The following is a 17,327-nucleotide window of genomic DNA, read 5'->3' as shown; positions in this document are numbered from 1 at the left end:
GATTTCTTGATGTTAAATCAATCATGCATTTCTGGGATAAATCCAACTTGATCATGACTTATTTTGTTTGTTGGATTTTGTCTGATAATTATCTTGTTTTTGTACCTATGTTCATAAGTGAGATCAGACTGGATCCTATGTTTGCTGAAATTTTGGTATTAAGATTCCACTAATCTCACAAAAAGAATTGCTTAATGTTACTTCTTTATTTCTATTTTAGAATAGTATGTGTTAGATTGGTAGTATTTGTCCCTTCGATATTTGGTAGACCTCCTAAGTCAAACTATCTGGACCTGGAATTTTATTTGAAGAAAGTTTTAATTACTGTTTGAATTTCTTTAATGGGTATAGGACTATTTAGGTATTCTGTTTCTACTTGAGTCTGAGTTGGTAAGTACAGTTTAGCAGTTTGTCCATTTCATCTAAGTTTTCAAATCTATTTACCTTCTCTGCTAGTTTTTAAAATTTCAAACTCTGGGGGCACCTGGGTGGCTCAGTCTTTGGGCGTGTCTGCCTTGGGCTCAGGTCATGATCCCAGGGTCCTGGGATGGAGCCCCGCATCAGGTACCCTGCTCAGCAGGAAGCCTGCTTCTCCCTCTCCCTCTCCCACTCCCCCTGCTTGTGTTCCCTCTCTCGCTGTGTCTCTCTCTGTCAAATAAATAAATTAAATCTTTAAAAAAAAAATAAAGTTTCAAACTCTGTATCCTTTTATAGTTACCCCAGATATTTTAATGTAAAGGCTTAAGTTATCAAAGTTCTAAATTAGTATTTTTATCCTTCTCTCTCTAATTAAAGGACCTTAGAACACTTAGGGCAAGCTCCCCCTCCCCCACCTTCTTTAAATGTTTTCTACTTGAATTTTTTTCCTGCAAATTTGTTTGTTTGCACTTATATAAATATATCCATGAATTCAAGCCAATGGAATTTCTGCATAATATTACTTAACTCACGTTAGAATTACTAATCAGTAGCTCTTTTTAAATTTTATTTATTTTAAGATTTATTTATTTATTTGAGAGAGCGCTTCAGCAAGTGTAGCGGGGAGGGGCAGATGGAGAGGGAGAGAGAATCCCAAGCAGACTCCGCACTGAGCGTGGAGCCCCTACACCAGGCTTGATCCCATGACCCTGAGATCATGACCTGAGCCGAAATCAAGAGTCCACCGCTCAACTGACTGCACCACCCAGGCGCTCCCCCTTCAGCTGTTTTATTATAAGGCTCTTCTTTAAAGAAGATCTTTGTTATTAGTTTCTTTCACTAAAGCAGTCCAGAAGATAGAGTGGGAGCCTGGCTGCCCTTTCCTATGGAAAGAAAAAAAAGAAGGTAAATTTCTTCAACTAAGGTTAACCTTTGACTAAATAAGTTATATAACAGAATTTAAGATTTGGAAACTTTGCAAAATTTATATATTTTTATTATAGGAATTGAATTGAATTCAAAGGACGAAAATTAAGCTAACAGGATCCCCTGAAACACATCAGAGAGTCTGGAAATATTTTATGATGTATTTAGTATGGTCACCCATTTGTTCATCCAGTGTATTTGTGTCCCCAAGTACAAGTACTAAAAACAAAAACAAAACTTAGTCAATTGCACTTTGAAAAAAATAAAATTAAAAAAAATTCCTGAAAGAGAAATAATTCCCAGAAGTCATCTAGTCTAACTCCTTTAATTTATAACTAAGGAAACTCAAGTTCAGTCAAAGTAAGTGATTTATTAAACAAGAAAGAAATTAAGAAATGGTTGTTGGACCAAAAAGAGCAAGGTCACTATTCAGCTTATCTCCGTTTTGAAAAATTGAATTAAAAGACAAACCAGTGCCATTCATTATTAACCACTGATTCCCTCAACAGTTCAAAGTCTTGTGTCAGAGATGTCAATGGTATAAATAGTTTGGATTACTTTTCCCAATTTTTACCTCACTGTGACTCAGGCACCTGCCCAGCCACAAATGGCAGTCTTTCTGCTGGTAATGCACCAATTAGAAGAGAAGGAGAAGAAATCCAACTTTTTTTTTTTTTTTAAGTAATCCCTACACCACACACCCCACACCACACACACTCTCGACAAGTCATCTCAAACTCCCGTTCGAGAGATGAAGAGTCACACGTTCTACTGGCTGAGCCAGCCAGGTGCCCCCCAAATACTGAAATCTTTGGTAATCATTGCAAAGTCTCATAACATGGGTTCTTGAAAGGAACTCCCCTGCCTTGAGAAGGTTAGACTCAATCAGGATTCCACAGTTACATTCTGGCTGTGCACAGCTGTGCCTTGTGGGGGGCCTTTCTAAAAGGTGGCACTGGCCAGCGAAGTCAACCACCAACTCCTGCCGTTCATCCACTTTCTCAGCTGCTGAATTCTCTGGTACTGACGGGCGCAGCCCAGTGGGAGAGGTTAGGAATGATTCCTGACCCCACAACCAGCCCACATTCATGGCCTGCTTGTGTTCAGCTGCCAAAACAGAGGGATTCTTCCTTTTGAAATTCTTTTTTTGCCTTTTGAATGTCTGGTCACTTCTAGGGCTGAGAATGATTGTTTTTACCCAAAAGAAACTTTTCCTTATTTCTAAACCTTTGGTTCTACCATGAGAGACCTTGTGACCCAAGTCTTTGTTCATCCCTGATGTGCTTCCCCCCTTCCTCAGACAGGGATGGTTGCCCACTCTTCCACAGCTGCTGGCCGGCAAACTCCTGAGGGCCGGTTGCCACAGCCGTTGCAGGTTAAACAGCTGTGTGCAGAGGCGGGGAGTTCCTTCACAGTTCCTCCACCACTGAGTGAAAACTGATTCCTCAAAGGCCATAGCAGAAAGCAACCTAGCTGATGCAGCCTGATCCAGTTAAGTGAGGAGGAACAGGACCAGGGCATCAGACTCACCTCTAATTTCAAGTCCTATAAAACGACCGATGGTGATTTAGGCTGCAAAGGAAACAAAGAGCCAACGCTGCAGTCAGGCTAAGAGGGTTTTCCTCTGGGGCAGGGAGGGCCTCTTCTAGTGGCAGGGAGGGCACTGGGTTGGAGTCAGGACTTCTGAGCTTGAGTGCCAGCTGGGTCTCTTGGGAGATGTGGGCTCTAGATGAGTCACTAAAGAGACCCGAGCTTCAATTTCTGTTACAAAATGAAGGAGTTGAACTAGATCCCGAGGGATGCCATTCTAACACTAACGTTCTCTGATTCTCCAGAGAATTATAGTCTACTTACGTCACTGGGCCCATCCCGTCCCTGAAGTTCTTGGAATGCTAACTCTTTCAGCAAAGTGTAAATTGATGCCAAATTGATATGCAAAAAGCAGGGAAGATCCTTTTTACAGTGTCCCATTTTCTATAAAAACAAGTTTAATGGCTGCTATGTAACCATTTAAAAATATTTTATTAAGCACTGACTTAAAAAAATGCAAGAGAAGAATATAACACCTCAGAGCAAATGCTTGAAGGTAAAACAAATATCACTATAAATATTGCACTTATAAAATCTCTTTTTTACATCTTCACACAAACTGATCCCTAAAATACCCTTTTACAGAGATGTATAAATAAACTGCTTCCACACTGAGAACGCTTGATACATTCAGTTTCCTGTTGCCGCACTAAGTCTGCAGGTTTTCAATCACACATCTGTTCCTCTCGGTGCAGACACAGAACTTCCACCAGCGATATCGGAGGTCTCATAGCTACATCATGTGAAGAGTAAATCTTTCCGAATGCTCAATATTTAATATAAGATTTTTTTTCTACAGAGAAAAATATAGATCTTTCAAAGGCAATGACAGAATGCAACTTAAATTGACACAGTTCACTATTAACATTGCTTGTCTTTCAAGGCATCCAGGAGCTTCTGATTCTTGGTCTTGAACATCATGATAAAGCTGTTTGGCATGATTTTGCCTCGCCCGTCTTCACCCACCTGGCCCATAATAATGTAATTTAGACCTAAAAAGAAGAGAACATAAATTACTTTTTTCTCTTTGTGTATTATCTTTTTATTACTATTTTTAAAGATTTTATTTATTTGAGAAAGAGCGCACACGAGCAGGGCGGGGGGCGGGGAGGAGTGGGAGAGGGAGGGAGAAGCAGGCTTCCCGCCGAGCAGGGAGCCCGACGTGGGGCTCAATGCCAGGACCCTGGGATCATGACCTGAGCCGAAGGCAGGCGCTTCACCGACTGAGCCACCCAGGCGCCCCTCTATGTCTATTGTTTTGATACAACCTAGACTACAACTTACCTCTAGATAAATGATCTATAAATGGTATAATTATACATTTTGTCTCCCCAGGATAAAGTCCGGTTTAAGCCTCTCATTAGAAAAAAATCTGAATTCAACTAAGTAACATACCCCAGCTCTGCCACCACTAGGAAGATGGACGGAGGGATGAGATCCGGTCACGCCCTGCTCTGCAGGGCTGTAGGCCGGGGGACTGACTGAGCATCTGCCGTGCACAGTGCACCGCGTTCATGCGGAAGGCTGTCCTTCCTCAAGGGGCCTCCGTGCTCCCGGACACGGCATCCCCAGATGGCCTCTCATTGTTCCCTAGGTGCTTTTGGATTCCCAGGCATTTGGCAACTAACGATCCACTATCTTCTGCTGCTGTGGTCGACTTGAACTGTTTTCAACATCTCGAGCATTTATACCACGGTAGTTTCTTGAGGACATGGGTGCGTCATCTATTTGCATTCTCACAGTTCTTTGCAACAAATAGGTACCAAGAAGTACTTCTGTCAGAGACACACTTTTTTGTATAACAGTGTGTCTGGCTAAGTTAGGCCTAGACTGGGGCGCAAGCTAAGGGTATGTTGGATTCAACTCTGAAGATCTACACTGTCTGAGAAAAATGTCCTAAAGGAGGTGTGTATTACTGTCTCTTTTATTCTTCCTCTCTCCTGTGTGTCATAAGAGAAATAACGTGTGTCCTTTCCTCCAGCCTGACCCTTCCTCTGTGGGCTAACACTGTCCTCAGAGTGACCCTGAGCCTGTGCGAGCTTGGAGGGCTGTGCAGGTGGGCGCCTCCTCAAGGCTGGGCTGCCGGCATTGTGGTGAGACCGTGCAGTACGTTTCTCCATGGACGTTACCTGCTTCTCCTGGCAGTTCGGGGGAGAAGTGTTAGCTCTTACAGAGCCTTTGCTATTCCCTCTGAAGCCCCAATGTGAAGCTGCTAGCCTCCAGGCTTTTCTGAACAATCTGAATGCATAGTAAAGCTTTTCTTGAAGTGAATATTCTCTCTCTCTCTCTCTCTCTCTCTCTCTCTCTCTCTCTCGTGTGTGTGTGTGTGTGTGTGTGTGTGTGTGGTCTGGTTTGGTTGTGGGAGAGGTTTGTAATAAGACTGAGGAAAGGAATGAGCTGGGATTGGATAGAGAAATCATGGTATATCACACAATGGAATACCTGGCATTATTACCACTCCAGAGAGAGAGAGAGAGAGATCTAGCTATATGTGCTGTTTGTGGAAAGATGTCTACACACATCATGTGGGGGAAGTTGCAGACTATTATAGCACAATCTCACTTGTCTGTGTACATACATGTGTGCTTTCTATAGATAGAAACTTTCTAGAAGGAACTTTTCATGGTATCTCTGGGGAAAGGGAAAGGGCTTCACTTTTTATTTTATTTCCTTCTTTACTTCCTTAAACTTTTTAAAAACCATAGACTATACATTACTTTTATAAGTTAAAGAACTTGTTAAAAAAAATCCTGCACCTCTGGCTCTGGACTTTTTCCTTTTTTTAACTTTCCCTTTTCCATAATTTCTCTTAAACTGATTTCCATGTGTGGATTTGATGATTCTATATCTGCAAATGATTCCCAAATCTTTAATTCTAGCCCATATATACCTCTCTCTTCTGAACTTCAGCTCTGAATTCCCTGCTCCTTGCTGAATATCTTCCTCTAAACTTGCATGGGCCCCTTAAGTGCAATAGCTGAAAATCTCTTTCCCCCCGAACTGCTCCTTCTATGTCTGTTCCTTGTTGATCCAGCTTCAAATGCTTCTTGGACTCTTTCATCATTTCCACTCTCTCATCTTCTGCCACAAGTTACAAGAACTGGGACCAGAGCCCCATTCTGCCTGACTCCAAAGGCCTGCCTTCTACAGCAGAAGTGGGCAACAGATTAAGCCTGATCTCACTTCCCTTGCTCAGCCAGGGCATGGAAAGATCCGAGACTTGCTTGGACTCTCTCTCTCGTTCCCTTCCCTGTCGTCGAACTCCCCTAGAAGAAAGACTACCGTTTTCCTCCATACTTACCTCTCCTGAGGAGAGGGCACTGCTTGCAGACCACAGTGACCTTGGCACTCATGTTCTTGCCAGCCTGCTGAATTGCCAGATTTCCCTCTTTGTAGATGTTGATGATGGAGACGGTGGCATGCAAGCTTCCACCTCGGGTGACAGCTGTGATCACGGTGCCGGCCAATACTGCCGAAGAAAACATGTGGAAATAATATGACCATGAAGGCAAACGCAGGCAGAACTGAAAATAACTGTACGTTCTTCTAAGTTTCAGATAGGTAACATTTTAATGTTCAACAGAAGGCCCTAATAGAGCTATCGGATTTGATTCTGCACATTTGTCCCCAAAACTCAGGTTGGAAAAAAAAGAGGCCATGGAGCCATAATGTTACCCGGGTTATTAGGTGTTGATACCCAGGACAGAAACCTGAATGTCTCCTGCCCTGCAGTCTGCTGCTGAGGTGGGGACGCTTTACAGCGTTTCATCCAACACGGGGACCATTTACCAAGTAAGGGAGAGGCTTATGAGCCTCTACCTATGAAGACTCAGTAAGACCTTGAGTTTTTAGAGACAATACGATACTGAGGTTGCATGACAGGGGTTTGAGCCATGAAGATCTGAGTCTTCCTCTCTGTGTGTTTGAGCGCCTTACCTTTCTGTGTCTTTTCCCCTTTCTGTTTAGCTGCCTTCTCTCCTTCAACTTGGGTTCATCCCATGGGTCCCCATCTCTTATTATCAGTAAATATCTGTGTTTTTCTGAGTCTTTCTTATCCACCTGTATATCTCATTTAACAAAGTTACGTTTTCTTGCTTTAAAAAAACCAATCAACCAACCAACCAAAAAAACCCTAGCAAAACTCAGTTGCTTTTCATTAGTAACCCTCTCTTTCTTCCATTGTGATGTAAGAGGTAAGAGTCTTACTTCGGAGCCATGGAAGGAAAGATGCTGTATTGCTCAAAGACATGCTTTTGGCATTTTGCGGGTGACAATTCTGTGTGGTGCAGGACTTGGATTGGGAGAATGTTTTATGAGCCTTATCCCTGTTACCAAGGCAGGCTGAGAACCAGTGTGCCACTGGGGATAGTATTTGGTCATTTTGCCATGTAAGAGAGTCACAGTGGAATAAATCAAGTTTTGGACTTCGCTGACCCGACCCTTCAGGATAAAGTGAGAAGTCACTGCTTATGTAGCAGGCAAAATCCATAAAATCAGAATTCTTACCATGCCTTACTTTGATTCCTGGTGGTAAGTGTTCACTGCAAAATGTTAGTCTAGAGCCAAGGGAAATCAGGTGGCTCCATAGGACATGGAGGGAGATTTCCTTAAGCACCTCCCACCGAGGACTAACCTGGACGTGATAGCAGTTTGTTTTCATTTTTATGCCTGTTATTTGAATTTCAGCACGCAAACTCCAGTGAGGTCTAGGGCCCTAGATTCTTCAGTGCTTCACACCTTTGCTACGACACAGTTTGTCTGGGCTGCAGAGAGTCACCACCTTCAGGCACAGAAAAAGCAGGCCAAGCCTTTTCTGGGAGACCCTTCATTCTGGGTAATGTATTTAGGTTTCAGCAACTTTCTTTTCTTGACAAGACTTTTCTTCAATGTTCCTTTTAAAAATAGCCCACGTAATTAAATTTGGTATCTCTTGCTCTTCAGTTGATTTTTAGTGCCATTTTTTTTTTTTAAATTGGAGAAAGCTCTTAGAAATTTTAAGTCATTAGGTAGTATCTCCTCAGGTTTCAATTTATAAGCATTTCCAAAGAGATTTCAGGTTCCCAAGTTTTAACTTAGTACTTTGGAAGGCCATGACAGAGGAAATACTTGAATTTCTTCTAAGAAAGACCAGCTTGGATTGGTTTCTAATTTACTTAAGTGGAATTACAGATGTGTGAAAAAAATACCCAGGACATGAAAAATATGTGAGGAAAAAGTGTACAGGGTTTTTCAGGAACACTGAGCTGGCCAGAATACACAGAGCAGCAGTATCACACTCCAGGAGTCAAACTGATAAGTTTATGTGAAAAAAACCATAATTTCTGTATACATATTATTCTCAGTTGTGAAATCTAACACTTTGAGCAGCACTAGTCAACGTACCTTAGGGTATAGGAAAATCTTTTCTTGGGTAAATGAAGAGTGTAACTGACACTTTACCATCACATTCATGGCGGTTCCTTTGAGATTAAACATGCAGTCTCAAGTTTCTGATTAAAGAGAAAGGGCGGCGTTTTATTTCTTACCAAAGTTACTTGAACAATAATTGCTCTCCAGAGTCCCCGTCCGTCTACACTTTTGTTGACACAGGGCCACTGTGGGTTTTAAACCTAAATTCAAAGAAGGAAGACATAAGATTCAGGAAAATGAATTCAAGTATAATTGGTGTTTAGACCTGAATCCATCTATTTAAAATTCCTATTTATTTCCCTGAGCCACCAAGCTGTCATTGCAATGAAATAATTAGAAAACATTCAAAAGAAATTCTTTATGCTACTAACTACTGCTCTAATTTCCTCAGGGTAACTCAATACCCTCTGCTGAATTTTAAACCTGAGATCAAAGATAACCCAAATTTAGCCCTATTCTCTCCTTCCTTTATATATAACTAACACTCACCAAAAACAGATGCAGTCTCCATGCGTCCTGCTTAGAAGAACCCAGTACAACAAATATGAACTCAGAAAATATAGGTTAATTCTTCACTTTACAAAAGGCATCCAATGGTGTTCCCCCTGAGGATCGAGGGAGCTTTCTTGGTGCATTTAAAATACACAGCTGCCCAAATGTGAATGGTGTAAGTTTGGAGAAACACTGCTCATGTGTAAAGTGTGTTATACCTGTAATTAGATGTAACCGATCACTAAACATTTATTTTGAGCCCGTCATTGCCTATAAGGATCTTAAGAACTGAGAAGTTGACTAATTTAAAAATAAAATGAAATAGGTAAACACAGTAGTTCTCCAGCAAAGGCGATTTTCGCCCCCGGGTGACGTTTTGCCCAGCCCGGAAATAGCTGTGGCTGTCACGACAAGGCCCGCTACTGGCATCCAGTGGGTAGATACCAGGGATGCTGCTAAACATCCTACAAGAAACAGCTCCCCACAGCAAAGCATTATCGGGCCCAAAATGTAAATGCTGCCAAGGTTGAGAAACTGTGGGTTAACGAAATGAAAGTATTTAATTCCCATTATCATCAATAAAAAAAAGTTTCCAAAATATTTGCTAATTATTCACTTATATGTGGCAATATGCTAGGAAGAACCAAACAACAACTGTAACAGAACTGTACTCGCCGGGCAAGAATTTGCAATTGTAACATTGCCCTTCTGATATGTTTTGTGAACTCTTCTGTGAATTTATTACTTATTTAGTCTTAATTTGTACCCATACTTAACTCCAAAAAAGGATCTCAAGTGGATCACAATATTAAAATATGTACAATTTAATGTTCAAACACATATAACAGCATCTGTGTGTGTGTATAAATTTTTTTTTTTAAAGACAAAGAGCTCAGAGAACATTTAGAGGGAACATTGTTCCAGAAGTTGGGGACCTAATTTACCTAATGAACTGAGTCAAAAAGTAGTGGCATTAGTGGTTCTCTGTGTCTGATGAAAGAGCATCCTTTCCGTGGACACTGGAAATGGCTCTTCTCAACCTCGGAACATCAGTCTGGAAACTGGGTGCGTGTCCCACCCTGCTCCTTCCCTCCCGTCGGTAGATCCCTGCTCTCTTGGTTTTAGGTCATCATTAGAGCACCCTGAGCCTTCTCACCTCACTGTCTGCTCTCTCCCTGCACTCCCTGCGTGGCAGGTGGTCCCCGGCCCTTCCTCTCCAGATGCACCTGCGCCCATCTTGGCAGGTCTCCCCACCACTCGCAGTGCCGTGGCTCCATCCTTCCCAGACGTTCCCTCTGCCCTGTTTCCATCACTCAGTCCCAGGCTCACATGTCTTCCTGCTCATCCTTCAGCACCAAGCTCTCAAATTTAGACATCCTAACATCCAACATAGCTGTCTCTCCTTCAAGCTCTTATCTTTTCAGTCTCCTTTGCCAGTGTATCCTCCTTGTTAAAAAGTTGGGAGTTTCTAGGGCGGCTGGGTGGCTCAGTTGGTTAAGCATCTGCCTTCGGCTCAGGTCATGATCCTGGAGTCCCGGGATCGAGTCCCACATCAGGCTTCCTGCTCAGCGGGGGGTCTGCTCCTCCCTCTGACCCTCTTCCCTCTCGTGCTCTCTGTCTCTCATTCTCTCTCAAATAAATAAAATCTTTAAAAAAGAAAAGTTGGAGTTTCTAGAGATTGAATTCCAGCCCTTCTCCTTTCTCCCCTAACCCCTCCTTAGGTGACCTCATTCTGGATCACGGCATCAACCAGGTATATGCTGATGATTCTCAAATGTAAATCTCTTGCTGAAATCTCTTCTGGAGGAGGCCAGAGATCAAACTGGACTTGACTAGTCCACTTGAGTGTCTCACAGACACCTCAAACCCAATGAGCCACAGCTTAACTAATAACTCTACCCCTAGACCCGGTTCTCTGCTTCGGTGAATGGTCTCATCATCCCCAGAACTGTGCAAGCCAAGCATCCCCCCTGATCTCCCTAGTACAATTAATCACCAATGGAAGACCTGTCAGTATCTCCCAAGGCCACTGGCTTGCACTACAGTCCTCAGTTCTTGACTCTGTGTTTCTGTCATCGCACGGTGCACCTGGACAACCACAAGCGCCTGGGACCTCTTGACCCATCCATTCACCTCACAGTGACCAGAGTGACCTCCACGAAGTGAGAATCTAATCCTGAACTTTGCCTAAGTCCATCGACAGTTTCCCCCACACTTAGGATAGAATCCTAATATTCTAAAATACTTAGAAGCATAAGGAGAGAGGTGGTAGGACCTAAAGATGGAGCTAGAAAGAGAGGCTAGGTACAACATGTGAAGGGTCTTCTACACGGCATGAAGGGTTTGACTCCTGTGCTGCCCATCATGGTGGCCACTAGCCACATGAGGCTTCTTACATTTAATTAAATTAAAATTCAAGTCCTCCATATCACTAGCCACATTTCAAGTGTCCACTAGTGGCTACGGTATTGGATAGCACAGGTGTAGACAATGAATTCAAGTGGGAGACATGGTCTGCTTTGTGTGTGTGGAGGGGGGGCATACAGTGGGGAGGTAACATAGGGGAGCTCAAGGATGATCTACTAATGCTGTGCACCATGCTTGGGAAAGCAGTGAAGCAGCAGATTTAAGGCAGACAACAGTGGGATAAAAATGAGTTGAGTTTGATATGTTTTAATTTAAGTGGTTAGCAGACGCAAAACCTTAGGAGATAATTATAAATTATAAATTGATGTTTGCAATTTCAGAGAAAGTTTAGGACTGAAGATAAAAATCTAGGGAGCCAGTTAATTCACTGGAAAGAATAAGGACATCAGGGTCCCCTGAGATGAGCTGGAGAAGTAAGAAATACTGCTTTAATATTAGGCAGTACATGTCTAGGCCACAAGGTGGCACACTTGTGGAGTGCTCGGAAAAATCAGCCCTTTCTGGAAGGGCCTGCACTCACTCAGGTCAGGCCTACTTTGAGTGCAAGCAGAAAATGGTGGGCAAAAAAGCTGGGCTCATTTTCAACCTGTCTTGTATCTTAGCGTCAGATCCTTCATTCCCACTTTTTTCTAAATTCTCCCAGATTTAGATTTTGAGATCTGATGCCTGAACGCTCAGTGGGTGGAGCTGACAAGATGTAGAGACTCGGCATGGGGCTCCACTCTTGCCTCTCCATTTCTTAGGTGATGCCCCAGACCAGAGTTTCCCAACTGGCCTCTATAACACATTGAATATTTTTGTTTGATTTACCCCAATTTCGGAAAAAAATGTATTTTGCACAACCCATTTCAGAGCGAAACAAAACAAAAACAAAACCCAAAAAACTGCAGATGTGAAAATGGACAAGTATCAGGGCCCTAGAACTCCAATCTAAAATACTACAATTCTATGTAATAAAAAGAAAGCCATAATTTTTATAAGTACAGAAAAGAAAAATTGGGCTTATAATGATCTGTGCCTATACCAGGGTTCCTAGTATTTTTTAAGTGGTGATAATTTTCTTAGATGATACTTAAAAATTATTTGCTTATAAATTTTTTACACCTTATACTTTTCTTTCATTAATGGGAGTCGTATTATATTCTTAGATAAGTTTTCATCTTATTTAACTTATTTTAGTTTCAAGTATCTTTGTTTTAATTTTTTTTCCTACTTCAAAAGAATTTTTCTTACACTCCTGAAGTTTGTGCACAAACATCAAAACAGAAAGACTCACCTGTGGTTACAGGGAATGTGGTGGTAACAGGTGGTGCTGTAGTTGTAGGCAATTTTTTTGGCCTGAATTTGTAGTGACCAATAAACCCATCTGCAGTTAAACTTAAGTCTGATAAAAACTGAATGAGAAGTTCATTTCTCTCAGATACAATTGGCCTAAAAGAAGAAAAACATTAACAAAAAATTTTTTAAATGGCACCCGTAGAATTCTGATTCCATGAATTTTTGATAATAGATTGATATGTGTTACCTTAAAAGTTAAAATACTTCAAAAGGCGAAAGTCTCAATCTGCTCAGTATTAATGCTACTAGCTAACATTTACTGCGTGTTTGTTCAGTTCGCCACTGTGCTTTATGCAAACTCTCGAATTCTGCCTTCACAGCAACCCTATTATTATCCCTTTCTTCCCGAAAAGACAAGTGAAGTTCAGAGAGTTCAAGTGATTTGCCCAGGGCCCTAGAGCTAGTATGTAAGGGAGTCAGGATTTGAACATAGGACCAGGTAGACATCGGGACCAATGTAAACATGGAAGCGGTGGCTGGTTCTTCACGAGCACCTTAGCGTTTGGCCTGACGTGGGAACCACACTGCGTCTTTTGACTAAGACTCTGGATTTGAGCTGGCCAGGGAGTAGAGATGCGGGCCAGAGAGAGTCAGATGAAGAAATCGGATGAACAAATTCCCACACCCTGTGAAGACTCAGCCAGAGGGATCATCTCAGTGGGCTGGTCACCAGGGGATAAGAAAGCCGGGGTTTCCATTTCATTTTTAACGAAAGCTCTGATGCATGCCCGAAATGGAAACATTTGTTTATAATCTCGGTAGCAGAATGCTGTGAAGGAGAGAGAGAAAGCGACTGCTTTGGTGGTTATGAACGACATCATGGAGAACTCTAATTTTAAAGCTATTTTAGGGGCTTGCTGGTTAGCGGGCACTGAAGATTTAGTGGTGACGATAACTGAGGCTCAGAAGCACTCGTAAGTCTTAGGGGATAACTATTACATAAAAGAGTTTCATTTGAACTTTGTCTATTATTATTTAAGCAATGGTTAAAAATGCTGTGTGGCTAATTCTATTAAAAGAGTAATTCAGAAGTGGAAAAAAAAACTGAACATTAGGTTATTTAACTGAGTTAACCGGTGGTTTGACTAAACTTTTTTGAGGCATCTTCTCAGTTGACCCACTTTTTTTTTTTTTTTTTTTGAGAGAGAAAGAATGATAGAGAGCATGAGAGGGGGAGGGTCAGAGGGAGAAGCAGACTCCCCGAGGAGCAGGGAGCCCGATGCGGGATTCGATCCCCGGACTCCAGGATCATGACCTGAGCCAAAGGCAGTTGCTTAACCAACTGAGCCACCCAGACGCCCCCAGCCAAACCACTTCTTAGGCATCAGTGGGCAGCAAATAATGAGGCAACTCCATTTTTTCCCCCACCTATCAGCTACTTTGAGTGAAAATGTTTGTGCGTGTGTTGGTGGGGGAGGTAGATCTGTACTTGACCAGACCAGTTAGAAAACTGCAGGATCTTCTCTGTCCTGAAGTCTATAACCTTCTGAGCCAAGGGATGGGACAAACCTAATGTGACCTACATTTAGCATCCTGGCCACAAAAGTGATGGAGATCACTGAGAATCAAGCCTGTATCAGAAATATTCTGTCTTGCTTTTGAAAACACATTCCATTAAATAAATACAATGTGCATGAAACACAATTCCCCACTACAATTACAAATAAAATACGTTAAACTTGTTTAAATGATAAAATTACAAAAAGCACTTATTACAAGCAACAAAGGAAACCTCAAGACCTAATCAGGTCAGGCTTCTGGGCACGATGTTATAATTATAGTGATCATCTAATGCCTTTTCTATGAGCTAACCTTGGGAGCGTTAAATTGGAAATTGAATTTTCTCAAGGAGGAGTATTTTAGTAACAAAGACATATTTTTGTTATGCTGCTACTGAGCTTTAGCATGAATGTGACAGAATCACAGTGCCATAAATGTTCTGAGGGCCATGTGTTGCATCTGCAAATTAATGTTACAAATCATTAGAAAGGCAAGAGGAAATCGAACTTGCATTCATTCCATGCTGACAGACCGTGGGAGGGGTGGAAGGTGCTGTTTGGTCTTGCAGAGCTAGCTGTGTTAACCCCCTCTGCTTTGTCATCCCAGCCTTCCTCTTCTTCAGTCCCTACGGCCCGCTAACCACCATGTCCTGCCAATCTTGCATCTTGAACATTTCTTGATCCACCTCCTCCCCTCCATCTCTACCATCCTTCCCTACCTCCTCGACTTCACCTGGACCCCCTGCCACAGGCTTCTAACCAGCCTCTCTGCTCATCTTCTCAGGGATGGAGATTCTAAGGCACCGGTCCGGTCATTTCCTGCCTAAATGCACCCTAAAGGCTCCCGTGTCTGCAGGGTGTGGGACCCTGCTCAGCACTCCTGCCTCCTCTCTCTAGGCCCCAACTCCAGGTCTGGGCTCCAGCATAGCATATTCTGTGTACCTCTGTTGATGGAGCTCCTTCTACTTGGAATGAGTCCTCCCTTCCACCTATGACCAACTGCAACTCTTCCTTCAAGACTAAGCTTCAAGAGGCATGACCTCCTCCCAGAAACCTCTTCTGACCTCACCACTTGTCCCAACTGGACCGGAGGACTCCTTGTCAGAAACCCTCCCAGGACATTCCTTTGCCAGTTCACCTATCTGCCTTGTTTCACCCCGCCCACTACCTATCTTGGCATTTTTTATTTATCTTTACGTCCCGCTACCTAAGAGAGCGCCCACCACATGGCTGGGGTTGAAGAAATGTTTCTGAACTCAGTCCCCTGGTATTGATATAACTGCACTGAACAAGACACAGGGATGATGAGGTGACCTCACCAACCACAACACTCCTCCTCCTAGTCAGGCTTTGAACTGGGGAAAAGCGCCCCATTTCAAATAGGTTCTGCACTGCCCCATCCCAGAAGTACTCTATGAAAAAGTATGCCTCTGGTGAAAGTGTTAGTGGGTAGGCTGGCTGTCAAACTATTCCAGGCAAACTCCTCAGAAGTGAGAGGTGCTCAACAGCCCTCACCACACCACCCCCCCGCCTTTACGGAAGCAATCACTACCCTGAATTTTGTGTTTATCCTTTCCTTTACCTATAGATTTACCAATATATATGCACCACCAAGCAATATACTGTACAGGTCTGCATACTTTTAAACCTCATATAAGTGAAAGGGTATGGTATGTATTTTTCTGTTATTTTTTTCACACTCAACATTATAACTGTGAGATTCATCCACTGTATTCCACTGCTGCATTGTGTAAACTAGAGCATGATTTAACTCTTCTTTTGTTGATAAACATTAGGCTTATTTCCTCTGCCCTCCACTACAAACAGTATTGCTAAGAATAATATTCTTGTATATGTCTTGTGGTGCACATGGGCAAAAGTAACTTTAGTGGGCACACCAGGAGGGGAGGGTACATGCTCCATGCAAGGTCACAGGATATATGCCCATTTTCAACTTTGTGAGATAATACCAAGCTGATTTCCAAAGTTGCTGTACCAATTTACATTCTTTTCAAAGATTTATTCACTGTGCAGCTTTCTTCTTTTGGGAATGCCTCTTCATGTCTTTTCCCCATTTTTTTCCTACTGAATTGTCTTTTCCTTATTAATTCCTAGAATTTTTTTTTCAGATTTTATTTATTATTTGACACAGAGCGAGAGACAGACACAGAGTGAGCACAAGCAGGGGGAGCAGCAGAGGGAGAGGGAGAAGCGGGCTCTTCGCTGAGCAGAGAGCCGGATGTGCGGCTTGATCCCAGGACCCGAAGACAGATGCCCAACAATGAGCCACCCAGGCACCTCTAATTCTTAGAATTTTTTTTAAGACTTTAAGATTTTATTTTAAGATTTTATCTATTTATTTGACAGAGAGAGACACAAGGAGAGAAGGAACACAAGCAGGGGGAGTGGGAGAGGGAGAAGCAGGCTTCCCGCTGAGCAGAGAGCCCGACGTGGGGCTCGATCCCAGGACCCTGGGACCATGACCTGAGCCGAAGGCAGACGTTTAACGACTGAGCCACCCAGGCGCCCCTAGAATTTCTTGATATATTCTGGACCCAGGGGTCTTTGTCAAATATGTTACAGATATCAGTTTCTGTTTTGTACCTTCTCTTTTCCCTCTCTTTAAGGTGTATTTTGATGAGCAGAAATTATCATTTAAGTTTCCAATGCATCTGTAGTTGATTTTTGTGTGATAAAATTCATTTTTCCCATAAGAATAAAACTTATCCCTGCCTCATTTTTCAGTGGGGCCTTTTTTTTTTTTTTTTACTAGCTGACATGTGGGTCTCTGTGATGTGCCCCATCTGCAGACATGTGTGGATATGTTTCTGGCCTCTCTTTGGTGTCTTCATTAGTCTGTCTATTTCTATTAAAACCTCATTGTCCTAATTATGACAGCTTTCTGATATGGCTCCATCACGTAAGGCAAATCCTCCTGCCAGGTTCTCCTTCAGAACTGCCTTAGTGTCATCCCCTTCCCCCATCCCCTTGCAATTCCTGAACATTTTAGAATCAGGCTGTCATGTTTAATGAAAAACCAATTTTGTTATTTTTAAATGACACTAATTCTTCCCATTCATGAGGAAGTATATAGCTCCATTTATTGAGGTCTTTTAAAATACCTTTGAATAAGGTCTTCTAATTTTCTCTATTAAGGCCTTATACACAATTATGAGATTTATTTTTGAGTTTTTTATATTTTTAGTTGCTATGAAAATATCTTTTTAA

At 42.4% G+C, this 17,327-nt stretch overlaps 1 protein-coding gene across 1 annotated transcript in view; it reads right to left on the bottom strand.

Moving 5' to 3' along the window:
- Window positions 1-3,347: 3,347 nt before the first annotated feature.
- Window positions 3,348-17,327, bottom strand: part of PCOLCE2 (procollagen C-endopeptidase enhancer 2) — a 68,704-nt gene continuing 54,724 nt past the window's right edge. Inside the window, exons 6-9 of the mRNA XM_025881105.2 lie at window positions 12,539-12,693; window positions 8,460-8,543; window positions 6,236-6,403; window positions 3,348-3,926 (exon numbers count right to left, since the gene is read on the bottom strand). Of these exons, the coding sequence (XP_025736890.1) occupies window positions 3,796-3,926; window positions 6,236-6,403; window positions 8,460-8,543; window positions 12,539-12,693 (538 nt within the window). The 3' untranslated portion in view covers window positions 3,348-3,795. The remainder of the gene's footprint in view (window positions 3,927-6,235; window positions 6,404-8,459; window positions 8,544-12,538; window positions 12,694-17,327) is intronic.

The sequence above is a fragment of the Callorhinus ursinus genome, unplaced genomic scaffold, assembly GCF_003265705.2.
Source record: "Callorhinus ursinus isolate GAN/ISIS: 27379988/994484 unplaced genomic scaffold, GSC_fseal_2.0 scaffold1, whole genome shotgun sequence".
NCBI classification, from domain to species: Eukaryota; Metazoa; Chordata; class Mammalia; order Carnivora; family Otariidae; genus Callorhinus; species Callorhinus ursinus.
This window is presented reverse-complemented; position numbering and strand designations above follow the sequence as displayed.